The 25,761-nt window shown below is 42.1% G+C and overlaps 1 protein-coding gene across 5 annotated transcripts in view; it reads right to left on the bottom strand.

The window, feature by feature from the left end:
• The window catches only part of DGKI (diacylglycerol kinase iota), a 287,790-nt gene that overhangs the window by 147,749 nt on the left and 114,280 nt on the right, over positions 1-25,761 (bottom strand). For all 5 annotated transcript variants that reach the window (XR_010592257.1, XM_008171112.4, XM_065565893.1 and 2 more), the window contains exons 3-7: positions 25,328-25,423; positions 22,448-22,522; positions 9,408-9,464; positions 6,222-6,287; positions 343-414 (exon numbers count right to left, since the gene is read on the bottom strand). Coding sequence is in view for 4 of the 5 variants with exons in the window: in XM_008171112.4 (XP_008169334.2) it covers positions 343-414; positions 6,222-6,287; positions 9,408-9,464; positions 22,448-22,522; positions 25,328-25,423 (366 nt within the window). In the remaining variant the exon portion in view is untranslated. The remainder of the gene's footprint in view (positions 1-342; positions 415-6,221; positions 6,288-9,407; positions 9,465-22,447; positions 22,523-25,327; positions 25,424-25,761) is intronic.

Genomic DNA, 25,761 nt, shown 5'->3' with positions numbered 1-25,761 from the left:
AATTCTAAACAGGCAAGATTATACAAAATGGGAATCCCTTTTTCTCTGAACCAGTAACAGCAATGGAGTGCTTGAGAGCGAACCCTCTTGTTACCCCAGGAGTGGTCTTGTTATACTCCAAAAGGAAGGAGCTACATTCAGCTCTCCTCCACCAGAAGAATAGACTACCCAGGAGTAGCATCCTTGGGGAGAAGAAATAGAAAGGGTACAAATAAGGAGATTCTAGGGGGCTCTTTCCCCCCTAATAAATGAGCACATAAAACGACCAGGATAAATGAAGTCAAACATGATGATCCTGTGTGGGCAAAGCCCCACCTCTCAACCTCAGTTCTAGCCACTTACCGCCTGCTTGCACCAGGAACAACTGATGGCCACAATCTCTTTACTGTGGAAGGAGAATTTTTGCTGAAATCCCTGGGATGGCAGGAAGAGATAGGAGAGGAAGGGTTAAGCTGCTTTCCATCACATCCACATACTTCTCATCACATGAGAAAGTTTAGCACCTTTAACTTTTGTCACATGACTGAGCTAGATCAGTTCAGGGCGGTCATATACAGTCTTTCACATCTCTTGGCTGTCCTATGAATGGACTGGTCCCTGGGGGCTCTGAACTGTTGCACATTACTGCAATCAACAGAATATCATGACATACACAGTTCATAAACACCCAACAGGTTAAATCCATCATTGTTATTTAGCTCCCTACTATTATGGAGTGCCATAGTTAAGGTTGTTACTGAATTTCCATTATAAAACCAATTTTGGCCTCCACGATAAAATCTATAACAAACATCTTATCAACCTCAAAGTTAGAAGATTCTACCTGGGGACAGATAGCATTTTATGGAAAATTTGAAGTGACTCCTTTCATTTAATATATGTAATATTGAATTATAATACCCTAAAAACAGAGGTGTTGGACACACATCCCAAATTTATCGTCTTCCCTTCCCTCTCCCCCACAACTTTGTAGCGAAAAAAAAAAAAGAAGAAGAATCAGTAAAGAGAGAAAAACTATTTTCATAGATTTGAATAGAACTGTGTGAAATTTAGAATTTCTATCCTGCAGGAAATACCAACATTTCAACATTTGTATTGTCTCATATCTGGATGTAAAATTACAATTTCAATTTTTTTTAATAGAACGTAAATTTCAAAACCTTTAAATTTAGATATTTTCGATCAAAGCATTTCAACATTCCCAAAATCAAAATGTTTCATTTCAGTTTGTTGAAATGACCCAAAATGCTTTGCTTCGAGTCATTTCAACTTTAAACTGAATTTTTCGATTGTGGCACATTGTCTTGTGGGAGTTGTAGTTCATGAGGCTGATGCCCCCACTCTTCCTTATAGGCCAGGCTCTCTGGCTAGACAACCTCTCCCTTGATGCACCCAGAATCATGCGACTCCCATGATGTATCACACAGAGTCTGGGAAGAGGAAAATCCACATGGAGTATGGGAAATGTAGTCCTCCAATAGTATGGGAACAAGTGCCTCAACTATGACTACCATCAGCAATGTGCTGATAGGGAAATGCAGCTTAATGTTTATAGGGTGACCAGATGTCCTGATTTTATAGGGACAGTCCCGATATTTGGGGCTTTGTCTTATATAGCCGTCTTTTACCCCCAACCCCCGTCCCGATTTTTCACACTTGGTGTCTGGTCACCCTATATTGAACTGATTCAAAAAATGTTTCAGATCATCTCAGCAAAACACAATAGTCCAATTTGAGTCAAATCAAGTCAAAACAAAATATTTTGTTCAAATTTTTCCATCGGAAAATCACTTTTTTTTTCCACAAAACTGAGATTTTGCCATGGAAAATTTCAATTTAGCAGAAACTGCATTTTTTCATCTGAAAATCATTCCAATGGAAAATTCCCAACCAGCTCTATGCTTTAAGACCAGAAGGGACCATTAAATCATCAAATATGATAGCATGTATAATATAAGCTGTGAAACTTCACCGAGCTACCCCTGTATTGAGCTCCATAACTTCTGATTGACTAAAGTATATATTTTCCAGAAAGGCATCAAGTGTCAATTTGAAGAATTCAAGAGATGGAGAATCCATCATTTCCCTTCATCATTTGTTCCAATAGTTAACCACATTCATTGTTAAAAAAAATTGTGTTTTATTCCTAATTTGAATTTGTCTGACTTTAACTTCTTGCCTCCCTTGGCTCTTGTTATGCCTTTCTTTGATAGGTTAAAGAGCCTTTTACTATCTGGTATCTTCTCCCCATGAGGATCAATGACTTATCCACTGTAATCACGTCACCTCTCAATCTTCTTTTTGATAAACTAAGCAGATAAGCTAAATTTTACTTGAATCCCCTAGCTGACATCCAGTGTCCAGGTCCAAAATGGAGTTGTTTGAAGAGTTATTAAAATTTGATTTAGTAACAGTGCCAGGGAACATCTGCTCCCCTGCTTCAGTAATCAGCATGCCTTTTATCATAGCTTCTGTGGGGGGAAGGAGGAGGGCAGGCAGGTGCAGAGGAGCAGGCAGATATTATTGGTCAGTGCCATGAAGAAAGAGAATTAAAACAATAAACAAAAATAATCCAAACTGGATTATCCAAATTTGGGCCCTTCACTTATCCAAGTAAAGGGCCCAAACGTATCTATTTTGTCCCCGCAAGATGTGGTTTAGGAGACCACAATCAGCACTCTGAAGAATGGAATTCTCTCTCTGCCTGGCCAATGTGAGAAGGTGCATGTTCCAGCTGTCTGTCCAATACTTAGCCTAGGCTGTACAATATGTCCCATGCCAGAGCCCCTGGATCAAATTCAGTCTCCTGAGGCATCACACCTTGGGACCTCCACACCTATACCTGTTTTTTTTTTTTTTTTCATTTTTAGTCCCCTACAATCTGTTGATTTCAGGGCTTAGTGGCCCCTCTCTCAACTGAAGGGGCAGGCTTTTCACTGTGCTGGTGGGCTTCACCCACCAATCCTGTCTATGAAATAGGCCCATTGACTTCACAAGCACAAATAGCCAGACTGCCTCCTGATTGGGCAAACCTAGTACATCATTTTATGTGGGCCCAAAAATCCAGTCTCAGATCTATAGTATGTCTGACAGGAGTGACTGAGGACTGAGGACAGTTAGAGACTGAGGACTGACACTGGGCAGATTGATTGCTAACTAAGGGCTTGTCTACACTTAAAACTCTACAGCGATACAGTTACAGCGTTGCAGCTGTGCCACCGTAGCACTTCAGTGTAGATGCTACGGTTCTGACATTGGCATATGTAATCCACCTCCCTGAGAGGCAGTAACTATTTGGACAGAAGAATTCTTACATTGACATAACGCTGTCTACACTGGGGGTTAGGTCAGCTTAACTACACCACTCAGGGATGTGGATTTTTCACACTCCAGAATGATGTAGTTAAGCTGATTTAATTTTCTAGTGTAGACCAGGCCTGAGTTTCTCATAAATTTAATTCCTCCCTCCTTTGAAAAAAATATTTTGGCTCCTGGTGGATAGAAACATTTTTTTCCAACTGGGTGGAAATACTTGTCTCCCAAACCTGCAACTAAGAAAAAACAAAATCTGGTACATTTGTTCCAAGGGCCGTAAGTGGTATTTTTTTAAACTGAGCAGCTTGCTTTGTTTCTGGGTGAATCTTTTTTTTTTTTTCATTTATTCTGTAGGCTATTTGATTTCTTACAGAGTTAATAGTGAAAATGACCCAGCAATAAAAATATAATAATGATTACTTAGAAGTAAAATAGCACTATTCTTCCTCAAATTGCTTTACAAATATAAGCTAATCTCTCCTCCTGTCAGGTACGTTAGTAAATATTAAGAACCTGAATTTACATACAGGGAAATTGATGCAGTAAAGTGATTTATCCAAGGCCACAGTGGGAGTTGGTGAAAACAGTGGGATTAAAATATTGGAGTTTCCCACTCAAGTTTCCACTCAAGATCAGCTTGCTGGCCATTGCCCCCGGCTTCTTCCTGCCTCCCCTCTGAGTAACATAGAAAACTAGAGTTCACTTTTTCTTTGCTGTTCTTGGGTTGGTTTGCCTCCATTCGCTCCTGAAAGAGGTAGAATTATCCCACAAGAAATACATTGTGTGGTTTGAGAAACACGGGTATGGAGCACTAACTCCATATTTGAAATGGGGTTGTTCCATTAATGCCTGATTCATCCCTTTCAGGTGTAGCATGTAAAACTATATGTTGTGAGTTCTTCTTGTGAAAATAAATCACATCGGTGCAGGCTGGAGGAAATATATTTGGAGGAAGACAGCTCCTGGATCCCCAGATTGCATTGGGATCACAACCTGTCCAAATAATTGGAGTCAAAGTCATATTAGCAGCTTCCCATATATAAAGGAGCTATAGACCATCAGTTAATCACCTCTGATTTCTGTTCTCCAATTGATCTATAGAGTGCAGAGCTTGCACTTGACATAAGCAGACTAAGCAATTACTTCAGGCCCCAAGCAACTGAAGGGAGCCCCCTATTAGTATGTGTTGCGGGGTGGGGGGCATATTCCTGCTTAGGGCTCCCAGTGGGCCAGCACCGGCACTGATAGGGTGGGATCCTTCATAAGAAACCTCAGGAAAAATCTCACGATACACTATCCTGTATCAGACCATCGGTCCATATAATCCAGAAACCTATCCCTCTACCCCACCTCCCAGCAGTGGCCAATGATGCTTCAGAAAGAAGTAAGGCAAAAAAATAAACTAACACACTAAGCAAATGATGTATGGGGAAATTCATTCCTGATCACAGGCTTATGACAAGAAATATGAGATGCGATTGCCCCTAAATCTTTATCTTGCATAACAGTAAGTATTATTAATGTTCATTACAATATTTTCACTATCTAATTCAAGCCATGGGATTTGACTGATGACCTCCTACAATAATGAGATCCACAGGATGATTAAGCACTTCATGAAAAATACATTATTTTATTGCTCTAAATGTACTTCCATTTCATTTCAATGACTGTCTCCTTTATCTTGCATGATAGGGGAAGTAAAGGATGGTTTTAAAGGCAGAAGCACAAAAAGTATTAGAGCACAAAATAAGCAAATATTTGGTTATAGAGGAGGTCACTTTGCCATTAAAATACAAAGGCATTTTTCTTGTTTGTGTTTTCTTTTACCCTTCCTGGTTTCTGGACAGAGAGCTCTACCAGAACATATGCATTCAAACTTTAACTCTGTGTGTATTAAGGTGTTATTCTCTTTGCACTTCTACTGACCTCAACCTCAGGGGAGCCATGTCTTTTGTCAATTCCAGTCCGGACTGGTCATGTAGATACCATGAATGTGTCAAGTGTTGGTTCTGGTACAATATGCACTGACTGTTCTACAAGCATAATGAATCCCTTTGACACCAGCACTGGAGATACAAAGCAATGCCCAGAATGGCAAAGGCACAGTAAAACATGGCTCCAATGTCATCATGTGTCAGGTCAGCATAAGAATGCTGCATTAAGCCTCTCACTGCTGGTGCTCACATGCCATCTGCCATGAAGAGGATACTGCATCTTACTGCAGCTAGTACCTTAGCTCAGTATCCAGGGCCAGTTTGTTACATCTGATTTTCTGGTTCTGGCTAAAAAATACATACCACGGAGAACCTGACAAGACATGGGCTCTGCCCTTTGTCCACACAATAATTAACTGCTGAACCTGAGAAAAGAGAGATTTCAGAAGGAAGAGAAGAGAGAGACAGTAGCATAACCTAGTCCTGGAGAAAGGAAGTTATGATTACATGTAAATTAATTTCACAACCTCTTAGATGCTTGGAGGACTGGAAGATATGGGAGAAAAGGTCCTATAGGGAGCCAAGTTTTCTCTTATCTTTTCTATAGCCTTTGGAAATGGGTTTTCAGAGTCTGTACAGCAGAGGATTCATTGACAAATTCAGTCTAACACACTGAGAACAATTACGTATCAGGGATGAAGGAATGTTGCTGGACTATAGTGCCCTAGGCATTTCACTTCTGGAGATCTGGGATCGGGCCACAAGTAAAATGAATTTGCTGTAACTATTTTGGTCCCCATTTGTGCACATCAGAAACCCACCATCCCATTTGGCATGATCATCATTCCCTGCTCAAGAGAGGGCTGGAATAGAATAATTAAATGGTTGGGAAGAGCTACCTGCTGAATTGAATCTATCAGTGTTTAGAAAATCCTGGCGTAATCATTATGATGTACATATACCACTTACCTTTCCACACTGCTTACACTTTCCTTCCTGCCTCCGCCTATGCACCCAGTGATGTCGGACAAAGTTCTGCAGGAAAGGGACAAAATGAAAACATTAATAAATGATAGCATCTTACCTTTACAGAGCACCTTTCATTCCTGATCACTTTCCAGCCATATATATACACAAGAATTACTTCAGCCATGACTGAACTGCAGTCACTTTTGGAGCAAAACATGGCAGCCATTAAGCAGCAGTACTACCCAACAGTTTATATTGGAAAATGAAAACACCATACACAACTGAAAGTGCAGGAGGAATCTAGGTAGACAGCATTCATTACCCAAATTGGAATCTGGACAGAACAACCCCCCCTGCTACTCTCATACAAAAAGAACAGAGTACAGTCCAGCAAAGACAATTACAATATCATCCCAGGGAGAAGAAGTGTCCTTAAAACACTATGTTTACCTATGGCATAGGGCCCACTTCTACTCCCCATTGAAGTCAATGGGAGGAGAAGTTCATCAATGAGTTCAGTGGGAGCTGGGTTTGGTCTTATAAGGCAAGAACATAGGTTGTCCTACAGGTCCACACAGGGGAACAAGGAGGTGTAAGGCGTTCCTTTACTCCCCGACATGGGCTACCCACACATGGATCACAGCACGGAGGGAAGGAGAGCAGCATCTGCAGGGCTGCTTCCTCCCTTTCCATGCATGTTGCCTTGACTTTTTCCCCACAATACACCAGCCAGCAGAGCTGAGCTAATGTGGAAGGGGATGTAATCTGCATCTGGTACAGACTAGTAGCAGTTTTCTTCCCCTTGGAGAAAGGGAAGAGCCAGAGACATGCTTGTAACTCTAAGATTATATCTATACTCAGGAATGGCGCCAGGGTTTTTGCCACCCTAGGCGGCAGCACTCCTCCTCTGAGCATTCGGCGGCGGGGGTCCTTCCGCTCCGTGTCTTCGGGGGCAGGTCCCAGAGCGAGTGAAGGACCCACTGCAGAATTGCCGCCGAAGACCCGGAGCGGAAGGACCCCGCGCCACCAAATTTCCGCCAAAGGCGGCAAAATGCCAACCCCCAATTCCTGTCGCCCTAGGCAACCACCTAGGGTCACCTAGTGGAAGCGCCGGCCCTGTCTACACTGCAAGTGAAGGGATGACTTTAGCCTGAGTAGGCATACCCCTGCTAGCTCTAATGTAGTTAACAGGGGTAACAATAGTGGTGTAGATGGGCTAGCAACCAGTATATGTACCCATGCTCCCCAGCAGGCTTGCACTTGGCTACATCTACACTTGGAAGGGTGTGACTCCCAGCTAGCAGAGACATATTTATGCTAGCTCTCCCCAAGTTAGCATTCTAAAAAATGTAGTGTAGCCACAATAGCATGGGCAGCAGCAAGTGGCAGCACAGTAACATCTTAAGTGTGTACCCAAGGGGTCCGGGAGGGTTTGTACTGAGGGCAGCTAGTAATACACTACTACTTTTAGCATACTAGCTCAGTGAGAGCCGCCGTACATCTGTGCAAGCTGCAGATCGCACCCCTAGCACCAAGTGTAGATGTAGCCTCAGAGCAGGCTTGGAAGGTTTCAATTTTTATTGGTCAGTGTTGATAAACATCGATTGCACTGTACACACACAAACCGACGAAAAATATTTCCATCGATAGTAATCGACATAGGCAAAGAAATATGCTGCTTGAGATCTTATTGCAGTTTGATTTAAAGCTGTTCGTCGTTTCGCACATTTTGACACATGATGTTGACAATTTGTGCTTTAACCGTTATAAAGCTTTAACTTTTTGAATCTCGACATTTATTGTTATTAAATAATTATTGTCTGATGCCCCCATAATTTCCCCAACTATGAAAATTTAAATTGATAAAAATAAAAAATGCTGAAAATCCATGATTTTGTGCAACTGTGAACATTTAAGTAGATAAAAATAAAAAGACACTTAAAAATAAACATCAATATTAAAGGTCAAAATAATTAAAAAAATAATAATAAAATCCTGCCAACCCTTCCTAAGAGTCACCAGATCTGCTCCTGGGACAGCACAACTATGCACTGTCCCTTGCTATGGATTAAGAATAAACTCTCAGTCTAGCCCATAATTTATACCGTACCCTCTACCCTACACTTTAAAATCTTTTCCTGAACTCTCAGACTTCCTTTTAACAACTAATACTATCTGGCTTATCAATGAAGCTGGGATATTACACTAGCAAAACAGCTCAACTTTTTTCCTTCCTTTTCTTTATTTAAAAAAAAATCTAAACATCTAGGAAATAAAATGTGAAAGCCTGACATGAAGACAGGAAATAAGTTTCAACTATAATGACTCTACTTTGCTGCACATGTGCTTTTTTCTGTGCCTGTTTATTCTTCTTAAATATATTCCTTAGGGTTTATGTCATTAAATACATGCTTAAATACTGTAAAACATGCAACATCTGTAATGTGGCCAAATTCAGACTGCAGTTGGAATTAACTTTTGCATTTCTTGAGGTTTTGTCATTTTTAATTCTGGAAGCTAACAAGAGACTTGAAACACTGAAAATGCTATTGGCAAAGTGAGGGGAAAGAGGGTGAAAGAAAGGAAAGAAATAATGGAGAGATGCAGCGATAGTAAAATCAGAAAGACTGGTTGAAAGACAGGAAATAAGAAAGGAAGAATATGAAATATAAGTAAGAGCAGGGCCGGCTCCAGGCACCAGGGCAGGAAACAGGTGCTTGGGGCAGCCACTGGAAAGGGGCGGCACGTCCGGGTCTTCGGCAGCAATTCGGCAGCAGGTCCCTCAGTCCCTCTTGGAGGGAAGGACTGGCCGTCGAATTGCCACCGAAGAATGAAGCGGCACAGTAGAGCTGCCACCGGAGTGCCGCCGATCACGGCTTTATCTTTTTTTTTCGCCGCGTGGGGCAAAAAAGCTGGAGCCAGCCCTGAGTAAGAAAATATGAAAAAAGGATGATCGGGGAGAAAAAAAAAAGAGAACGGATGAGGGAATATGGAAAGAAAATAAATTGATGTTGTTGATGTAACTAATGTGGCTATTTGTCTAGAATTCCTTTTATATTCATTGTGAAGAAGAGAATGTGTCCCAAAGGGGGCCAGTTCTCTTTCTAAGGCTCCAGTGAGTCTAAAAGCACTGTTCCTACTCCACAAATCATAAAGAGGAGCAATGGTTAGTCATAAATTACTTACTTCTCTTGGAGATCTGGAGCCCCCCTCTCGGAAAGTTGGTTTGCACCGGAAATTAATCTGCCATTAAAAGCAAAGCAAACAAATAGGGAAAAAAATCAATATTGTATAGGAATGTAAACAGAAATCAGAGGTGGCTGTAAATGTTGACAATGTGTATGGTAATATAATGAGTGAGAACTGTTCCCCTATATTGTATTAGACCAGCTCTGCAAAATCCCTTTTTCCAAAACATACTAGCTCAACTAAAAATCCAGTGTCCCAACAAAGAGATTCACCTTGATGTTAAAGAGCATGTGTCTGCGTGCACCTGCCCAAACAATCCACGTCTTGCCTCCCCATGTCTCTAAACAGTCTTTTCTTCACCATGTTGTGGCTGTCTGTTCAGCGTCTCTTCTTTCCTTGCCCTCCCCCTCTTAAAAGGCAGCACTGCATCAGTTTAACCTTGCTTTTCATGAGCAACGTTACCTTTGCAACCAGAGGCTGGCCTCAGCTGGTGGTTTTAAAGTCAATGGAAGCTGGGCATCAAACTCCTTCAGGGCTCTATGAAAATCCCAGGTTTATTCCTTTTTAAATAAAAAGAACGAGGAGTACTTGTGGCACCTTAGAGACTAACAAATGTATCTGAGCATAAGCTTTTGTGGGCTAAAACGCACTTCATCAGATGCATGCAGTGGAGAATACAGTAGGAAGATATATATACACAGAGGACATGAAAAAATGGGTGTTGCCATACTAATTATAAAGAGAGTAATCAGTTAAGGTGGGCTATTCTCAGTAGGAGAAAAAAAACTTTTGAAGTGATAATCAGGATGGCCCATTTCCAACATTTGACAAGAAGGTGTGAGTAACAGTAGGGGGAATATTAGCATGGGGAAATAGGTTTTACTTTGTGTAATGACCCATCCACTCCCAGTTTTTATTCAAGCCTAATTTAATGGTGTCAAGTTTGCAAATTAATTCCAATTCTGCAGTTTCTCATTGGAGTCTGTTTTTGAAGTTTTTTTGTTGGAGTATTGCAACTTTGAGGTCTGTAATCAAATGAGTAGGAAGGTTGAAGTGTTCTCCGACTGGTTTTTGAATGCTATAATTCTTGACGTCTGATTTGTGTCCATTTATTCTTTTGCGTAGAAACTGTCCGGTTTGGCCAATGTACATGGCAGAGGGGCATTGCTGGCACATGATGGCATATATCACATTGGTAGATGTGCAGGTGAACGAGCCTCTGATAGTGTGGCTGATGTGATTAGGTCCTATGATGGTGTCCCCTGAATAGATATGTGGACAGAATTGGCAACGGGCTTTGTTGCAAGGATAGGTTCCTGGGTTAGTGTTTTTGTTGTGTGGTGTGTGGTTGCTGGTGAGTATTTGCTTCAGGTTGGGGGGCTGTCTGTAAGCGAGGACTGGCCTGTCTCCCAAGATCTGTGAGAGTGAGGGATTGTCCTTCAGGATAGGTTGTAGATCCTTGATGATGCGCTGGAGAGGTTTTAGTTGGGGACTGAAGGTGATGGCTAGTGGCGTTCTGTTACTTTCTTTGTTGGGTCTGTCCTGTAGTAGGTGACTTCTGGGTACTCTTCTGGCTCTGTCAATCTTCACTTCAGCAGGTGGGTATTGTAGTTGTAAGAATACTTGATAGAGATCTTGTAGGTGTTTGTCTCTGTCTGAGGGGATGGAGCAAATGCGGTTGTATCTTAGAGTTTGGCTGTAGACAATGGATCGTGTGGTGTGGTCTGGATGAAAGCTGGAGGCATGTAGGTAAGTATAGCGGTCAGCAGGTTTCTGGTATAGGGTGGTGTTTATGTGACCATCGCTTATTAGCACTGTAGTGTTCAGAAAGTGGATCTCTTGTGTGGACTGGTCCAGGCTGAGGTTGATGGTGGGATGGAAATTGTTGAAATCATGGTGGAATTCCTCAACGGCTTCTTTTCCATGGGTCCAGGTGATGAAAATGTCATCAGTGTAGCACAAGTAGAGTAGGGGCATTAGGGGACGAGAGTTGAGGAAGCGTTGTTCTAAGTCAGCCATAAAAAAATTGGCATACTGTCAGGCCATGCGGGTACACCATAGCAGTGCCGCTGACTTGAAGGTATACATTGTCCCCAATGTGAAATAGTTGTGGGTGAGAACAATGTCACAAAGTTCAGTCACCAGGCTTGCTGTGACATTATCGAGGATACTGTTCCTGACAGCTTGTAGTCCATCTTTGTGTGGAATGTTGGCGTAGAGGGCTTCTACATCCGTAGTGACCAGGATGGTGTTTTCTGGAAGATCACCAAAGGATTGTAATTTCCTCAGAAAGTCAGTGGTGTCTCGAAGATAGCTAGGAGTGCTTAAATGAAAACTTAGATTCTGCAGACCATTCACATGAGAAATGTTGGGACTCACCCTGAATGAGTAAATAGATTTTTCTACCTCTTCATCAGGCCATTCCCACTTACCCACCCACAAATCCTGGCCAGACTAGCAGTGCCTCAAAAAGGATCAGCTACATTCCCTGTTTCTGAGGGCAGAGTAGAGTACAGGCCAAGAGGCGCTTTCAGAAAACTGAAAATATTAAACAGATTGGAAACAAAAAGAAAGGATGAACCAAATGGTTGAACCAAATGGTTGTGGGGAAGGAAAAGGGAAGAAGTGGGAGAAAAGGGGATGCAGAGAGAATAAAGAAGTAATGGGGGGAATACTGAGAGAGAATAAAAGGGAGAGGATGATGGGAGAGGTGGAAAAAGAAATGATGCATTTAAACTGAAGTTACCAATGGACCTCAGGTTTGCATCGCCACATAAAAAGAAGAGTCAAATTTCCTGTAGCAAAATGAGAGCTCTTTATAATCCCATCTTATTTCAAAATGTGTCAGTAGTAGCAACACAAAATTGTAATTCTTAATGCCTGGTCTTACAGGATGCAAAATGCTACAGTGTAAAAATTTTACATACACATTCTGCAAATCACCTACATAGAATCATAGACTATCAGGGTTGGAAGGAACCTCAGGTTGTCATCTACTCCAACCCCCTGCTCAAAGCAGGACCAATCCTCAACTAAATCATCCCAGCCAGGGCTTTGTCAAGCCTGACCTTAAACACCTCTAAGGGTATGTCTACACTACCCGCCGGATCGGTAGCGAGAGGCGGAAGCAGAGTCGACGGGGGAGTGGCGGCCATCAATCCCGTGCCACGAGGACGTGAAGTAAGTCAATTTAAGTCAATCTAAGATACATCGACTTCAGCTACGTTATTCTCTTAGAATAGATCTTAGATTGATTCCTCCTCCCACCCAGTGTAGACCAGGCCTAAGGAAGGAGATTCCACCACCTCCCTAGATAACCCATTCCAGTGCTTCACCACTCTCCTAGTGAAAAAGATTTTCCTAATAGCCAACCTAAACCTCTCCCACTGCAACTTGAGACCATTACTCCTTGTTCTATCATCAGGTACCACTGATAACAGTCGAGATCCATCCTCTTTGGAACCCCCTTTCAGGTAGTTGAAAGCCGCTATCAAATCCCCCCTCATTCTTCTCTTATGCAGACTAAACAATCCAAGTTCCCTCAGCCTCTCCTCATAAGTCATGTGCTCCAGCCCCCTAATCATTTTTGTTGCCCTCTGCTGGACTCTTTCCAATTTTCACACATCCTTCTTGTAGTGTGGGGCCCAAAACTGGACACAGTACTCCAGATGAGGCCTCACCAATGTCAAATAGAGGGGAATGATCATGTCCCTCGATCTGCAGTCAATGCCCCTATTTATACAGCCCAAAATGCCGTTAGCCTTCTTGGCAACAAGGGCACACTGTTGACTCATATCCAGCTTCTTGTCCACTGTAACCCCTAGGTCCTTTTCTGCAGAACTGCTGCCTAGCCATTCAGTCCCTAATCTGTGGGAGTGCATTGGATTCTTCTGTCCTAAGTGCAGGACTCTGCACTTGTCCTTGTTGAACTTCATCAGATTTCTTTTGGCCCAATCCTCTAATCCCCCTGCACACCCTTCCCCCATGGCCACTAGTCTCCTACCTTGGCTGCACCTAGCTCAGCTGTGCAGCCCACCCTGCCCGCCTGCTGCTGCAGTCCTAGTGCGAGGGATCCTGCTCCAGTTGAGGTCACTGGACCCGTGATCCTGCAGGGTAGTGTGCACTGAGCACCCGGGCCTCCCGTCAATGCTGCTGGGCATGATCCTGCCGGGAGGCGGAAGCTGACGCAACTGGATCTGACCCTGCCAGGAAGCGGCTGATGGTGGGCCCAATCCTGCGCTGCCCCGTTTTTGCATCCCGCTACCAGCTCTGCATCTGGGGCAGATGCCCCTCCCACCCCACACTAGTTACAGTCCTAAAGATATCACATGGGCCACAGCTGTGTGCTGATTGGGCCACAGGTTGAGAACCACTGGGTTAAATGATAAACATGGAAGATGATACTAACAAGGGGAAGACGCACGTCTGAGAAACTTAGACTGGCCGTCAAAGTGAAACATAATTAAACATATCTCTCAACTGTCCATTATAAAGGCAGAGGGGTTGGGCTTCCTTATTATAGATCCAATTGATCTCCATCCCAAAATGAAAGAGCAGCAGCTTCATTTAAGTGTTGTAAAATTATACCATTATACATAAATAGAAAGTAGCATAAACTCTGGCAAGTCAGTAAAAGTATAATTAGAAAGGCCAAACAAAGAATTTGAGGAGCAAGTAGCCAAAGACTCAAAAACTAACAGCAAAAAAAATGTAAGTACATCAGAAGCAGGAAGCCGGCTAACAATAGATGGGGCACTGGATGATCGAGGTACTAAAGGAGCACTCAAGGAAGATAAGGCCATTGCGGAGAAACCAACTGAATTCTTTGCATCAGTCATCACTGCAGAGGATGTGAGGGAGAGTCCCACACCTGAGCCATTCTTTTTAGGTGAGAAATCTGAGGAACTGTCCCAGACTGAAGTGTCAATAGAGAAGGTTTTGGAACAAACTGATAAATTAAACAGTAATAAGTCACCAGGACCAGATTGTAGTCACCCAAGAGTTCTGAAGGAACTGCAATATGAAATTACATACCACAGGTAGTAGTTCTGCAACGTATCATTTAAATCAACTTCAGGAGGATAGCTAATGTGATACCAATTTTTTTTTAAAAGGCTTCAGAGGTGATCCTGGCAATTACAGGCCAGTAAGCCTAACTTCAATACCAGGGAAATTGGTTGAAACTATCGTAAAGAACAGAATTATTAGACACATAGATAAACACAGTTTGGTAGGGAAAAGTCAACATGGTTTCTGTAAAGGGAAATCATGCCTTACCAACCTATTAGCATTCTTTGAGGAGGTCTGCAAACCTGTGGATAAAGGTGATCCAGTGGATACAGTGTAATTGGACTTTCAGAAAGTCCCTCACTAAAGGCACTTAAGCAAAGTAAGCTGTCATGGGATTAGAAGGAAGGTCCTCTCATGGATCAGTAATGGGTTAGAAGACAGGAAACAAAGGTAGGAATAGGGCTGTCGATTAATCGCAGTTAAATCACGAGATTAACTCAAAAAAATTCATCACGATTAGTCACAGTTTTAATCACACTGCTAAACAATAGAATATCAATTTAAATTTATTAAACATTTTGGATTTTTTCTACATTTTCATATATAGTATTCTGTGTTGTAATTGAAATCAAAGTGTATATTATTTTTATTACAAATATTTGCACTGTAAAAATGATAAACAAAAGAAATAATATTTTTCAATTAACCTCATAAGTACTGTAGTGCAGTCTCTTTGTCGTAAAAGTGCAACTTACAAATGTAGAATTATTTTGTTATATAACTGCACTCAAAATCAAAGCAATGTAAAACTTCAAAGCCTACAAGTCCACTCAGTCCTACTTCTTGTTCAACCAATCACTAAGACAAACAAGTTTGTTTACTTTTACAGGAGATAATGCTGCCCTCTTCTTATTTACAATGTCACCCAAAAGTGAGAACAGGCATTTGCATGGCACTTTTGTAGCTGGCCATACAAGGTATTTACGTGCCAGATATGCTAAACATTCGTATGCCCCTTCATGCTTTGACCACCATTTCAGAGGACATGCTTCCATGCTGATGATGCTCATAAAAAAAATAATGCTTTAATTAAATTTGTGACTGAACTCCTTAGGGGAGAACTGTATGTCCCCTGCTCTGTTTTACCCACATTCTGCCATATATTTCATATTATAGCAGTATCAGATGATGACCCAGCACATTGTTCATTTTAAGAACACTTTCACTGCAGAGTTGACAGAATGCAAAGAAGGTACCAATGTGAGATTTCTAAAGATAGCTACAGCACTCGACCCAAGGATTAAGAATCTGAAATGCCGTCCAAAATCTGACCGGGACAGGGTGTGGAGCATGCTTTCAGAAGTCTTAAAAGAGCAACACTCCCATGCGGAAACTACAGAACCCAAACCACCAAAAAAGAAAATCAACCTTCTGTTGGTGGCATCTGACTCAGATAATGAAAATGAACATGTGTCGGTCCGCACTGCTTTGGATTGTTATCGAGCAGACCCCATCATCAGCATGGACGCATGTCCCCTGGAATGGTGGTTGAAGCATGAAGGAACATATGAGTCTTCAGCGCATCTGGCACATAAATATCTTGCGATGCCAGCTACAACAGTGCCATGAGAACACCTGTTCTCACTTTCAGGTGACATTGTAAAGAAGAAGAGGGCAGCATTATCTCCCCAAATGTAAACAAACTTGTTTGTCTGAGCCATTGGCTGAACCAGAAGTAGGACTGAGTGGACTTGCAGGCTCTAAAATTTTACATTGTTTTATTTTTGAAGGCAGTATTTTTTGTTCATAAATTCTACATTTGTAAGTTCAACTTTCATGATAAAGAGATTGCGCTACAGTACTTGTATTAGGTGAACTGAAAAATACGATTTATTTATTTTTTTACAGTGCAAATACTTGTAATCAAAAATAAATATAAAGTGAGCACTGTACACTTTGTTTTCTGTGTTGTAATTGAAATCAATATATTTGACAATGTAGAAAACATCCAAAATATTTAAATAAATGGCATTCCATTATTGTTTAACAGTGTGATTAATCACACAATTAATCGTGATTAATTTTTTTCATCATGCAATTAATCGTGATTACTTTTTTTAATCGCTTGACAGCCCTAGTAGGAATAAATGATCAGTTTTCAGAATGGATAGAGGTAAATAGTGGTGTCCTCCAGAGGTCTGTACTGGGACCAATACTGTTCAACATATTCATAAATGCTCAGGAAAAAGGGGTAAACAGTGGAACTTGTTGCCATGGGATGTTGTGAAGGCCAAAACTATAACAGGGTTCAAAACAGAATTAGAGTTCATGGAGGATAGGTCTATCAATGGCTATTAACCAAGATGGTCAGGTATGAAATCCCATGCTCTGGGTTTCACTAGTCCAGTGGTCACCAACCGGTAGATTGCGATTGACTGGTTGATCATGGAGCTTCTGACAGTTGATCTCAGTTTCAGTCTAGGGTTGCCAACCCTCCTGTAGCCAAACTAGGAGATCGGCCACTAACAGTCTGGCGGCACAGCGGGGCTAAGGCAGGCTTCCTGCCTGCTCTGGCCCCGCACCGCTCCAGGAAGCAGCCAGCACATTCTTGCAGCCCCTTGTGGGTGCAGGGTTCTCGCGTACTGTCCTCGCCTGTGGGCACCGCCCTTGCAGCTCCCATTGGGATTGGGAACTGTGGACAATGGGAGCAGCAGGGGTGGTGCCTGTGGACGGGAGGAGTGCACAGAGCCACCTGCCCCTCCTGCCCCAGAAGCCGCTGCCAAACATGCCAGGGCAGGCAAGGAGCCTGCCTTAGCCCCACTGCGCCACCCCCCAGAACTGCCTGAGGTAAGCAGTGCCCAGCTGGAGCCTGCACCCCAAACCGCTCTGGCACCCCAACCCACTGCCCCAGCCCTGAACCCCTTCCTGTTCCCAACCCCCTGCCTCAGTCCTGGGCCCCCCCCCTGCATCCAACTCCCTCCCAGAGCCCACACCCCACATCTCCTCCTGCACCCCGACCCCCAGTCCTGAGCTCCCTCCCATACCCCAATCTGTCCCAGAGCCTGCACCCTGTACCTCCTCCTGTACCCCAACCCCCTGCCCCAGCCCCTTTCCAGAGCCTGCACCCTGCACCCCAACCCATTGCCCAAACCCTGAGACCCCTCCCAGAGCCAGCACCCCGCATCCCCTCCTGCACCCCAACCTCCTTCCCCAGGCCTGAGCCCCCTCCTGCACCCAAACTTCCTCCCAGAACCCGCACCCTGAACCCCCTCCTGCACCCAACTCCCCTGCCCCAGGCTCAGCCCTGAGCCCCTCCCACACTCCAAACCCCTCAGCCCCAGCCCAGAGCCCGCACCCCCTCCCACACCCCAACCCCCTGTCCCAGCCCGGTGAAAGTGAGTGAGGGTGGGAGAGAGTGAGCAACAGAGGGAGGGAGGGAGGGAGGAAGTGAATGGGGCAGGGCCTCGGAGAAGGAGTGGGGAAGGGGCAGAGCCTCGGGGAAGGGGTGGAGCAAGGGTGTTTGGGTTTGTGTGATTACTGTTATTTCTACATTTTCTTTGAGATAGATCCTGGGTTGCACTTAAATTCAAAAAGTGATCTTGTGCTTAAAAAGGTTGGAGACCACTGCCCTAGTCTGATTGCCAGAAGCTGGGAGTGGACAACAGGGAATGGATCACTCAATGACTGCCTGTTCTATTCATTCCCTGGCATTGGCCATTGTTGGAAGACAGGATACTGGGCTAGATGGATCATTGGTCTGACCCAGTATGACCATTCTTATGTCCTTATGTTGGAACAGGAAACAGCATCATAGAGTTTAAAGCCAGAAGGGACCACTAGATCATCTAGTCTGACCTCCTGTATATCGCAGGCTGCTACCACCACCCAGCACCTGCCCACTAAAACCAGCAATGGAAATGGGACCAAAGTAAATGAGACCCACAGGAGACTAGACTATTATGTTCCAGTCAAATATTAGGAGGGATCGAGGTGCACCAGTGCTTAAGGTCCCTACAATGACAGGGAAATGATTAAGTGAGATATACCCAGATAATCTTAACAAGTATCCCACACCCACACGCAGCAGAGGAAGGCAAACTCCCAGGCCCCCCAAAGTCACTGCCAACCTGATCTGGGGGGAAATTTCTTCCTGACCCCATATATGATGATCAGTTAGACCCAGCACATGTAAGCAAGAACCATCCAGCCATGCTCATGAAGGAGAGACTGCTTGATACCAACTCAACACCCTATCCAATGTCCCATCTCCACCTGTAGCCATCTCTGATGCTTCAGAGGAAGAAGATTAAAAAACTCCCAGAATACAATGGGGGAGGAAGGGATCCCTTCCTGACCTTTGTCTGAAACCCTGAAGTATGAGCTTTAGGTACAAAACCAGAGTGCGCCCCAGGGCTATTAAGCCCTCCTCCCATATCACAAGCAACCCCATTGTACAATGGCACTCATAAATTTGTCCAGATCTCTCTCTAAACTAATTACGTTGTTTGCCGCCACAATTCCTATTGGGAGGCTGTTCCAGATCCTTCTTCCTCTGATGGTTGGAAACCTTTTTCTAATTTCCACCTTTAATTTGTTCGTGGCCAGTTTATACTCATTTGTTCTTCTGCCAACATTGTCCTTTAGCTTAAATAGCTCTTCACCCTCTTTGGTATTTACCCCCATAATATATTTAAAGAGAGCAATCATATCCCCTCTCAGCCTTCTTTTTACAAGACTAAACAAACCAAGATCTTCCAGTCTGCTCTCCTAAGATAGAACCTATATCCCCCCTACTAGCTCTTCTCTCCACCTCTTCCAGTTTAAATCCATCTTTCTTGAATACAGGTGACTGGAATTGTACATAGAATTCCAAATGAAGTCTTACGAATGCCTTGTACAAGGGCATTAATACTTCTCTATCTCTACTGGAAATGCCTCACCTAATACATCCTAGGATTGCATTTGCCTTTCAGAGCCGCACCATACTGGTGGCTCATACTCATCCTGTGATTGACCCACACACCCAGGTCTCTTTCCTCCTCAGTCATTTCCAAACTGATGAGCCACCAGCTTGTATCAGAAATTCTGATTATTAGACCCTAACTATATGACCTTGCACTGTGTACTATTGAATTTCATCCCATTTCAGTCACTCCAGTCTTCAAGGCCATCCAGATTTTCCTGTGTAAAATTCCAATCCTCCTCTGCGTTGACTATGCCTCCCAACTTCATATCATCAGCAAATTTAATTAGCGCGCTCCTGCTTTTGGTGCCAAGGTCATTAATACAAATTTTGACAAAGAATAGTCCCAAGACTAACCTTTGAAGAATTCTCTGCAGTCTGATAAGTCACCTTTCAGCACAATCCCTTGCAATTCTCCCCTTTAGCCAATTCCTTAGTCACTTTACAATGTTTGTACTGATCTCCATCTTCCCTAATTTGACTAATAATTTCCCATGTGTTACCATGTCAAACGCTTTACTGAAGTCCAAAAACATTAGATCTACTGCTCTTCCCTTATAAAAAAAAATCAGTTCTTTTCTCAAAGAAGGAAATCAGGTTACTGCAGCATGATCTACCTTTAGTAAACCCACATTGCATTACTTTCCCTTTACCTCCATGAATTGAAATTATTCTTTTCTTCACAATTTGCTCTAAAGCCTGGCATTCTACTGAGGTCAGACTAACAGGTCTGTAATTGTTCGGATCACATTTTTACCCTTTCTTAAATATAGGTATGATGTCAGCTATTATCTAGTCATATGGTACTATCCATAAATAGATAGAGGTATTAATCCTTGTTACTGGACTAGCAATCATGTGCTGGTTCTTTCAGTATTCTGGGATGGAATTATCTGATCCCCAAAATTTGAGATTTAAGTTTTTCTTCCACCTCTGATGTGGCAATTTCCATTTCTATATACTCATTTCTATCACTCACAGTGTATTCATGTGCATGTTCCATATTACCATTGTTACTGAAATCTGAGGGAAAGTATTCATTTAGTTTTTGGGCCATATCTAGATTGTCTTTAATCTCCTTCCTATCCCTCTGAATAGCACCCGAACCTCATGCTTCCTTACTCTCTTTTTTACCTATTATTTAATTTTTTTGGCAAGAGCTAAGTCAGCCTGACTTTTAGTAATTCTCACTTTATTCCTGCATTTTCTAACCTCCACAACGTAGCTTTCTTTGCTGATCAGCCCCTTTTTCCATTCCATATAGGCTCTCTGCTTATGCCTAACAACCTTTTTGAGGTGGTTATTCATCCAGCTGGGTTTGGAGTCCATCCATACAAGGTTTTTCCCCCCTTTCTCCAGATGCAAATTTCAGATCGTTTTTGTAAAACTAATTTGAAGAAATTTTAAGCTTCCTGTACATTTAAGTCCTTGAGTTCTTCAGTCCAGTTGACTTATTTAACTAATTCCCTTCCAATGCTGTTCATCTGGAGTCTTGCGTCCTTGTTTCACCATTGAACTTTGACAAGATGGAAAAAGTCACCTAAATTCTAATTATTTTAGTTAAAATTGACCCCAGGACAGAGGAACAAGCACCACTAACATCCCATAAAATGGGATTAAAGAGATGTGCAGATCTTGGGATAGCCTCTGCATTGGGGCAAATTTCATACTCTCTAGACTAGTAGAAACAAACTAACATTCAACTCAATGGCCTTCATCTGAGTGTGCACTTTCTCTTATTACTTGGGACACCATAAACTAGTAGAGATGTAAGAAATTGTCATCACTTTTGGTAAAACCGGTCAAGAATAATGGATCAATGCGATTTTGTCTTATTTTACCTTCTGCTGTGTTAACTGGAATGTACTAAAACTCACTGAAAAAAGAACCCCAACAAATTTGTATTTAATGACGTTTTGCAAAACTCATCCAAATCAGGGAAAACTAAAAGCCTTTTCTAAAGGGCTGCCACTGCAAATCTTTGACGTATTACCCACTTCTGTGCAAGAATCAGTGTCAGACACATGGGGTAAAATTCTGACCCCATTCAAGTTAATGGCAAGATTCCCATTGACTTCAGTGGCACCAGGATTTTCCCCCATGAATCCTATTGGGAAAAATTCATCCTGTAACTGTTAATTTATAATCAGGAATATATGTATTACCAGATGAAGGAGCATTGATAGAGAACTGCATTATATGATCAATATATTATTGGATTTTGAAGGTTTGGGGAGGTTTCTTTAAAGGCAATTGTAAGCGGGACAGATATCAAAATAAATTATTTACCAAGGCAAGGAAAGATTTACAAAATATTTCCAGTTGTAACTCAAAGTGCTAAATTCCTAAAGTTTAGGAGCAGTGAGAATCTAGGGAACCCTATTAAAATATTTATGGAGGTTGTTGATCTCGGATTCCTTTTAACAATGGCAACTGCCATAAATTGAGTGATGCTGTTGTAGTTGTGGAATTCTGTGACTGGCAAGTATGTATGGGATAGGAAGCAGGGCATTGTCTATCTTTCATTTTTAGTCTACATCATCTTCCCCTATAACTAGAGCAGGTTAACAATATGCTTAAAAAAAATCAGTATAAAAAAAATCATACTTTCAAAGTTGTTTCTGTTTCACATGGTTCAAAATAGACCTGTTTTGGAAATTTTTCAAAAATTTTGATTAAAAAAATGCATATCAAAAGCATTTTTGAAACATTATTGAAATTTTTCATTTACTGTAAGCCAATTTAGATAATTATTTAGGTAACAATTTCAGCTAAAACTGGTAATATTTTAATTAAAACATTGCAAAAAATCTAACAAAAACAAAAATAATCGTAAAAGTCAATTTTTGCATTTTGTGTCTTAAAAACGGCTTTTTTTTCCTATAAAAAAAATTCCATTTGAAAAATTCCAACCAGCTCTATCTATGATATTATGAAAGCATTGTAATGTATTTGACATACAGTACCAGAAATTAAGCTCATGGGATTTTCAGGATAATACTCAGTTATGGATTTAAAAATGTGTACTGTACATTCAATATTCCAGCAGGTGGTGTCCTCTTACCTTCTCTAACTGTTCCATGCATGCATTGTGGACCACAATCTTGCAGGCAGCACACTTTCGTCGGAGAGCCGATTTCTACAGCATTTGAGAACAATGTGGGTGAGAGTGTATGGAATGAGGGGAAATCATTTACAGAAGCAAAAACATTTATCAGAAGCCAGACAGCTTCTCTTTCCCTCATCTTATCCAACAGGTCTTCTGGATTATCTTCAAAACCTGATTGAGCTTTATGTTGAAAAATGGCTTGTAGCTGAATAGTCAAGAATAAAGGTATAAACAGGGTAATAAGGTGGGACATGGGACATATGGCATGGGCATGTGGATGGAAAACAAGAACTAAAGGGATTTTTAAAATAGTAAATAAAGTTACTGATGACATTTTGAATACGACTTCCTTATCAGGAACAGTCTGAAATGGAAAGGGGCATAGCTAGTGAAGAGACAAGGAAACACACACTTTACTGAGAGTTTCAGTAATGACTCAAGCCAAACTGGGGAAAAAGTTCCTCCTCTACTGTTCATATGAAGCACTGAATTTGATGGGGCATCTCTCTGACCAATGCCTTGCAGAAAAATCCTGTGTAATTTATTAGAGAATGATAATCGTCCTGCAGAATTTTGTTAACCAACCTATAAAATGTTATAGCAGGAACATAAATTCTCTATTAAGTTCTTTAGGGTGGCTTTACAATTCTGTACAAAAGAAATCATCTTCTGTTAATCAGTTTTTACAGCAATTTCCATAGAATACTACTGGTCAAATTCCTATTAAAGTGAACACTAGATGTCCATTAAGCACAGAAAGCCTTTACCATAAACTTAATTCTTTCTTGTTCTTACACATACTTAATCATTCTAATGAGTCTCGCAAAAGACATTTTTACAGAAACATTTATGATTGAAAGACAGAAACATGATCAACACAATAAATTAAGGCTGATTTGCTTGAAACTTGCAGTCATTTTTATCATAGTCATTGAGAGCTTGTAATTAATGTTTTCTTTATAATTTTCAATATGTTATTAGCTAGATTTTGGAAGCAACAGCCCTCTTGTAGCTAACATAACACTATTAAATTTGCAGTATTGTCAAATCATGATTTTTCTTCGTAAGTCTCTCAATTTTTGGTGTTTTTCTTAAAACGCCAGCTGATAGAATTATGATATAGCATAAGAATCTCAGCTTTTCACAAAAAGTAAGTTTCTTAGTCCTCATGATTGCAGAGAAAAGCTTGAAAACCCTAACAGCTTAAAGACCAGAAGGAAAATAAAAAGAACCAAACATTTTTTTTAAAAAGCATCATGATTTGTAAACCAATCTCATGATTTTGGGCATTGGACTCATGATTTTTGAATGTTGGGGCTTGCAGAACTGATTCCAAGCATTAGTAAGGAAAGACTGGTGGATAAATCAGACTGAGTCTTTTCCATCCCATGTACTATTTATCAAAGTGTCAGCTCCAAAGGGTGAGAGTTCATATCCTGCTAAGGCCTTATGTTTATTAAAATTTCTATGCATTTTTCCATAAATGCAATTATAGATTAATTATTTCATACCACTTTTCCATTAAAAAAAGATATCTGATCTAAAAATATTTTATATGTAAAAAGCAAAGTAACAGAAAGGCCAGTGCAGCTATAGAAAGATGTAGCATCTCTAAAAAGATTCAAATTGGAAAACCATTAGCCATTTAATTGATCAAGATAAGCAAAAACATAATTAGAGTTAACTAGATTCTGCCCATCTACAGTTCACATACCCATACCAGAAGGCAGCACAAGTGCTACTTTGTGTTACACTAATAGATTCCCCGCAACCAACAAACCCTTAAAACAGAAAAGAATTTCAGTCAAGAAAAGGCCAAGCAATTAAAAATTGTCAGTTCTCACATATGACTCCACATCTGTGGGCCTGTTGGCTGGAAAAGCCTTCAATCAACTAAGATTCCCACCAGCCAGAGGTGGACTAGGGTTTGTAGGGGGGGAGCCCTAGGCCAGAGCAAGTGGGGGTTCCTCCCCACCCCTTCCACCTGCAGTCCCCGTCTTCTCCCCCCAGTGCTCCTGCTGGGGAGCGGGGTCGGTGGGCTTGCCCTGCTCCATCCACCCAGCGCTCATGCCAGGGAGTGCGGTCAGGGTAGGGGGGCTTGCCCCGCTCCGCCCGCTTTGCAATCTTGCCAGGGGGAGAAGGGTCAGGGCATGGGGGCTCCCAGCAGGAGCATTGGGCAGAGCGGGGCAAACCCCCGTGCTCCGACCCAGCTCCCTAGCAGGAGCACCAGGTGGGTGGGCGGAGCAGGTTGGGGCATGGGGTCACCCATTTTTCCAGAGGCCCCCAATTGGCCAGGGCCCCTGGGCATGGGCCCCGTTGGCCCAGTGGCTAATCCGCCACTGCCACCAGCATTTCCAAAATGGTCCTGATTCACCACGGTTACTGCAGTTTTATTCCAGGGTAACAGCACTGATTTCAGTGGAGATGTCCCCTCATCAAACTGTAATAACACAGTAGTGAATTAGGCACAGTATACTTTTAAGGGTCTATACTGCTTGAAACAGGCAAAATTCTCTAGGGTCTTAAGCTCAGTTCTCATTCAGGCAAACTTCTACTGACATCACTGGGAGCTTGCCCAAATTAGGACTCAGTAAACACCTCAGATTTCATACTATTAGTAGAAATAGTACAATTTTGAGAGGTTTTTAAAATTTTGTTTAAATAAAGAATTTGACCAATAGTTTTGATTCTTTCTTTCTATCTATCTGCTATAGCAAGGCACCACCAGTCACACTAGGAAATGCAAGTTCTCAAGCTTCTGAAGTAGTCTCTTCAACCAAAACTGGATTCATTGCCCTACAAACAGATAAGGAAGTCTGAAACTCTTATACTCACTGCAAATTTGACTTGGCAACTGTCTTCCCCCAGGTAACACAGGTCCCCAGAGACATTGGTCTCCAGCCACAGGTGCTCTCCATTCACTGCATTCTCCTGAGAAGAGATGATTGTTAAATTGGCTGAGGTGAGTACAGTATGTTAAAGAATTTGAATGCTAGCTTAAATTAAAAACAACGATGATTAACTCATCATCGCTTGTGATCTAAGCCACAAGTTTAGTGGTCTCATCCTAGAACCAGTCAGATACTTTTTCACAACACAAAACCATCACACTGTGTTTCATAATTGGCCCTCCCTCTCACAAGAAGCCTGTTGTAGAATGATAGGGGTGCCGTTGGTCGGGACTGATGTTTATTGACAGAGCTGTTTGGAGGAACTTTGCCTAGCACCTGCCCACACTATGCCTAGGTTAAACACTACTATCAGTTCCT

Source organism: Chrysemys picta, chromosome 1 (genome assembly GCF_011386835.1).
Source record: "Chrysemys picta bellii isolate R12L10 chromosome 1, ASM1138683v2, whole genome shotgun sequence".
In the NCBI taxonomy this organism is placed as follows: Eukaryota; Metazoa; Chordata; order Testudines; family Emydidae; genus Chrysemys; species Chrysemys picta.
Note: the sequence above shows the minus strand (reverse complement) of the source record. Positions and strands in the feature narration are given on the sequence as shown.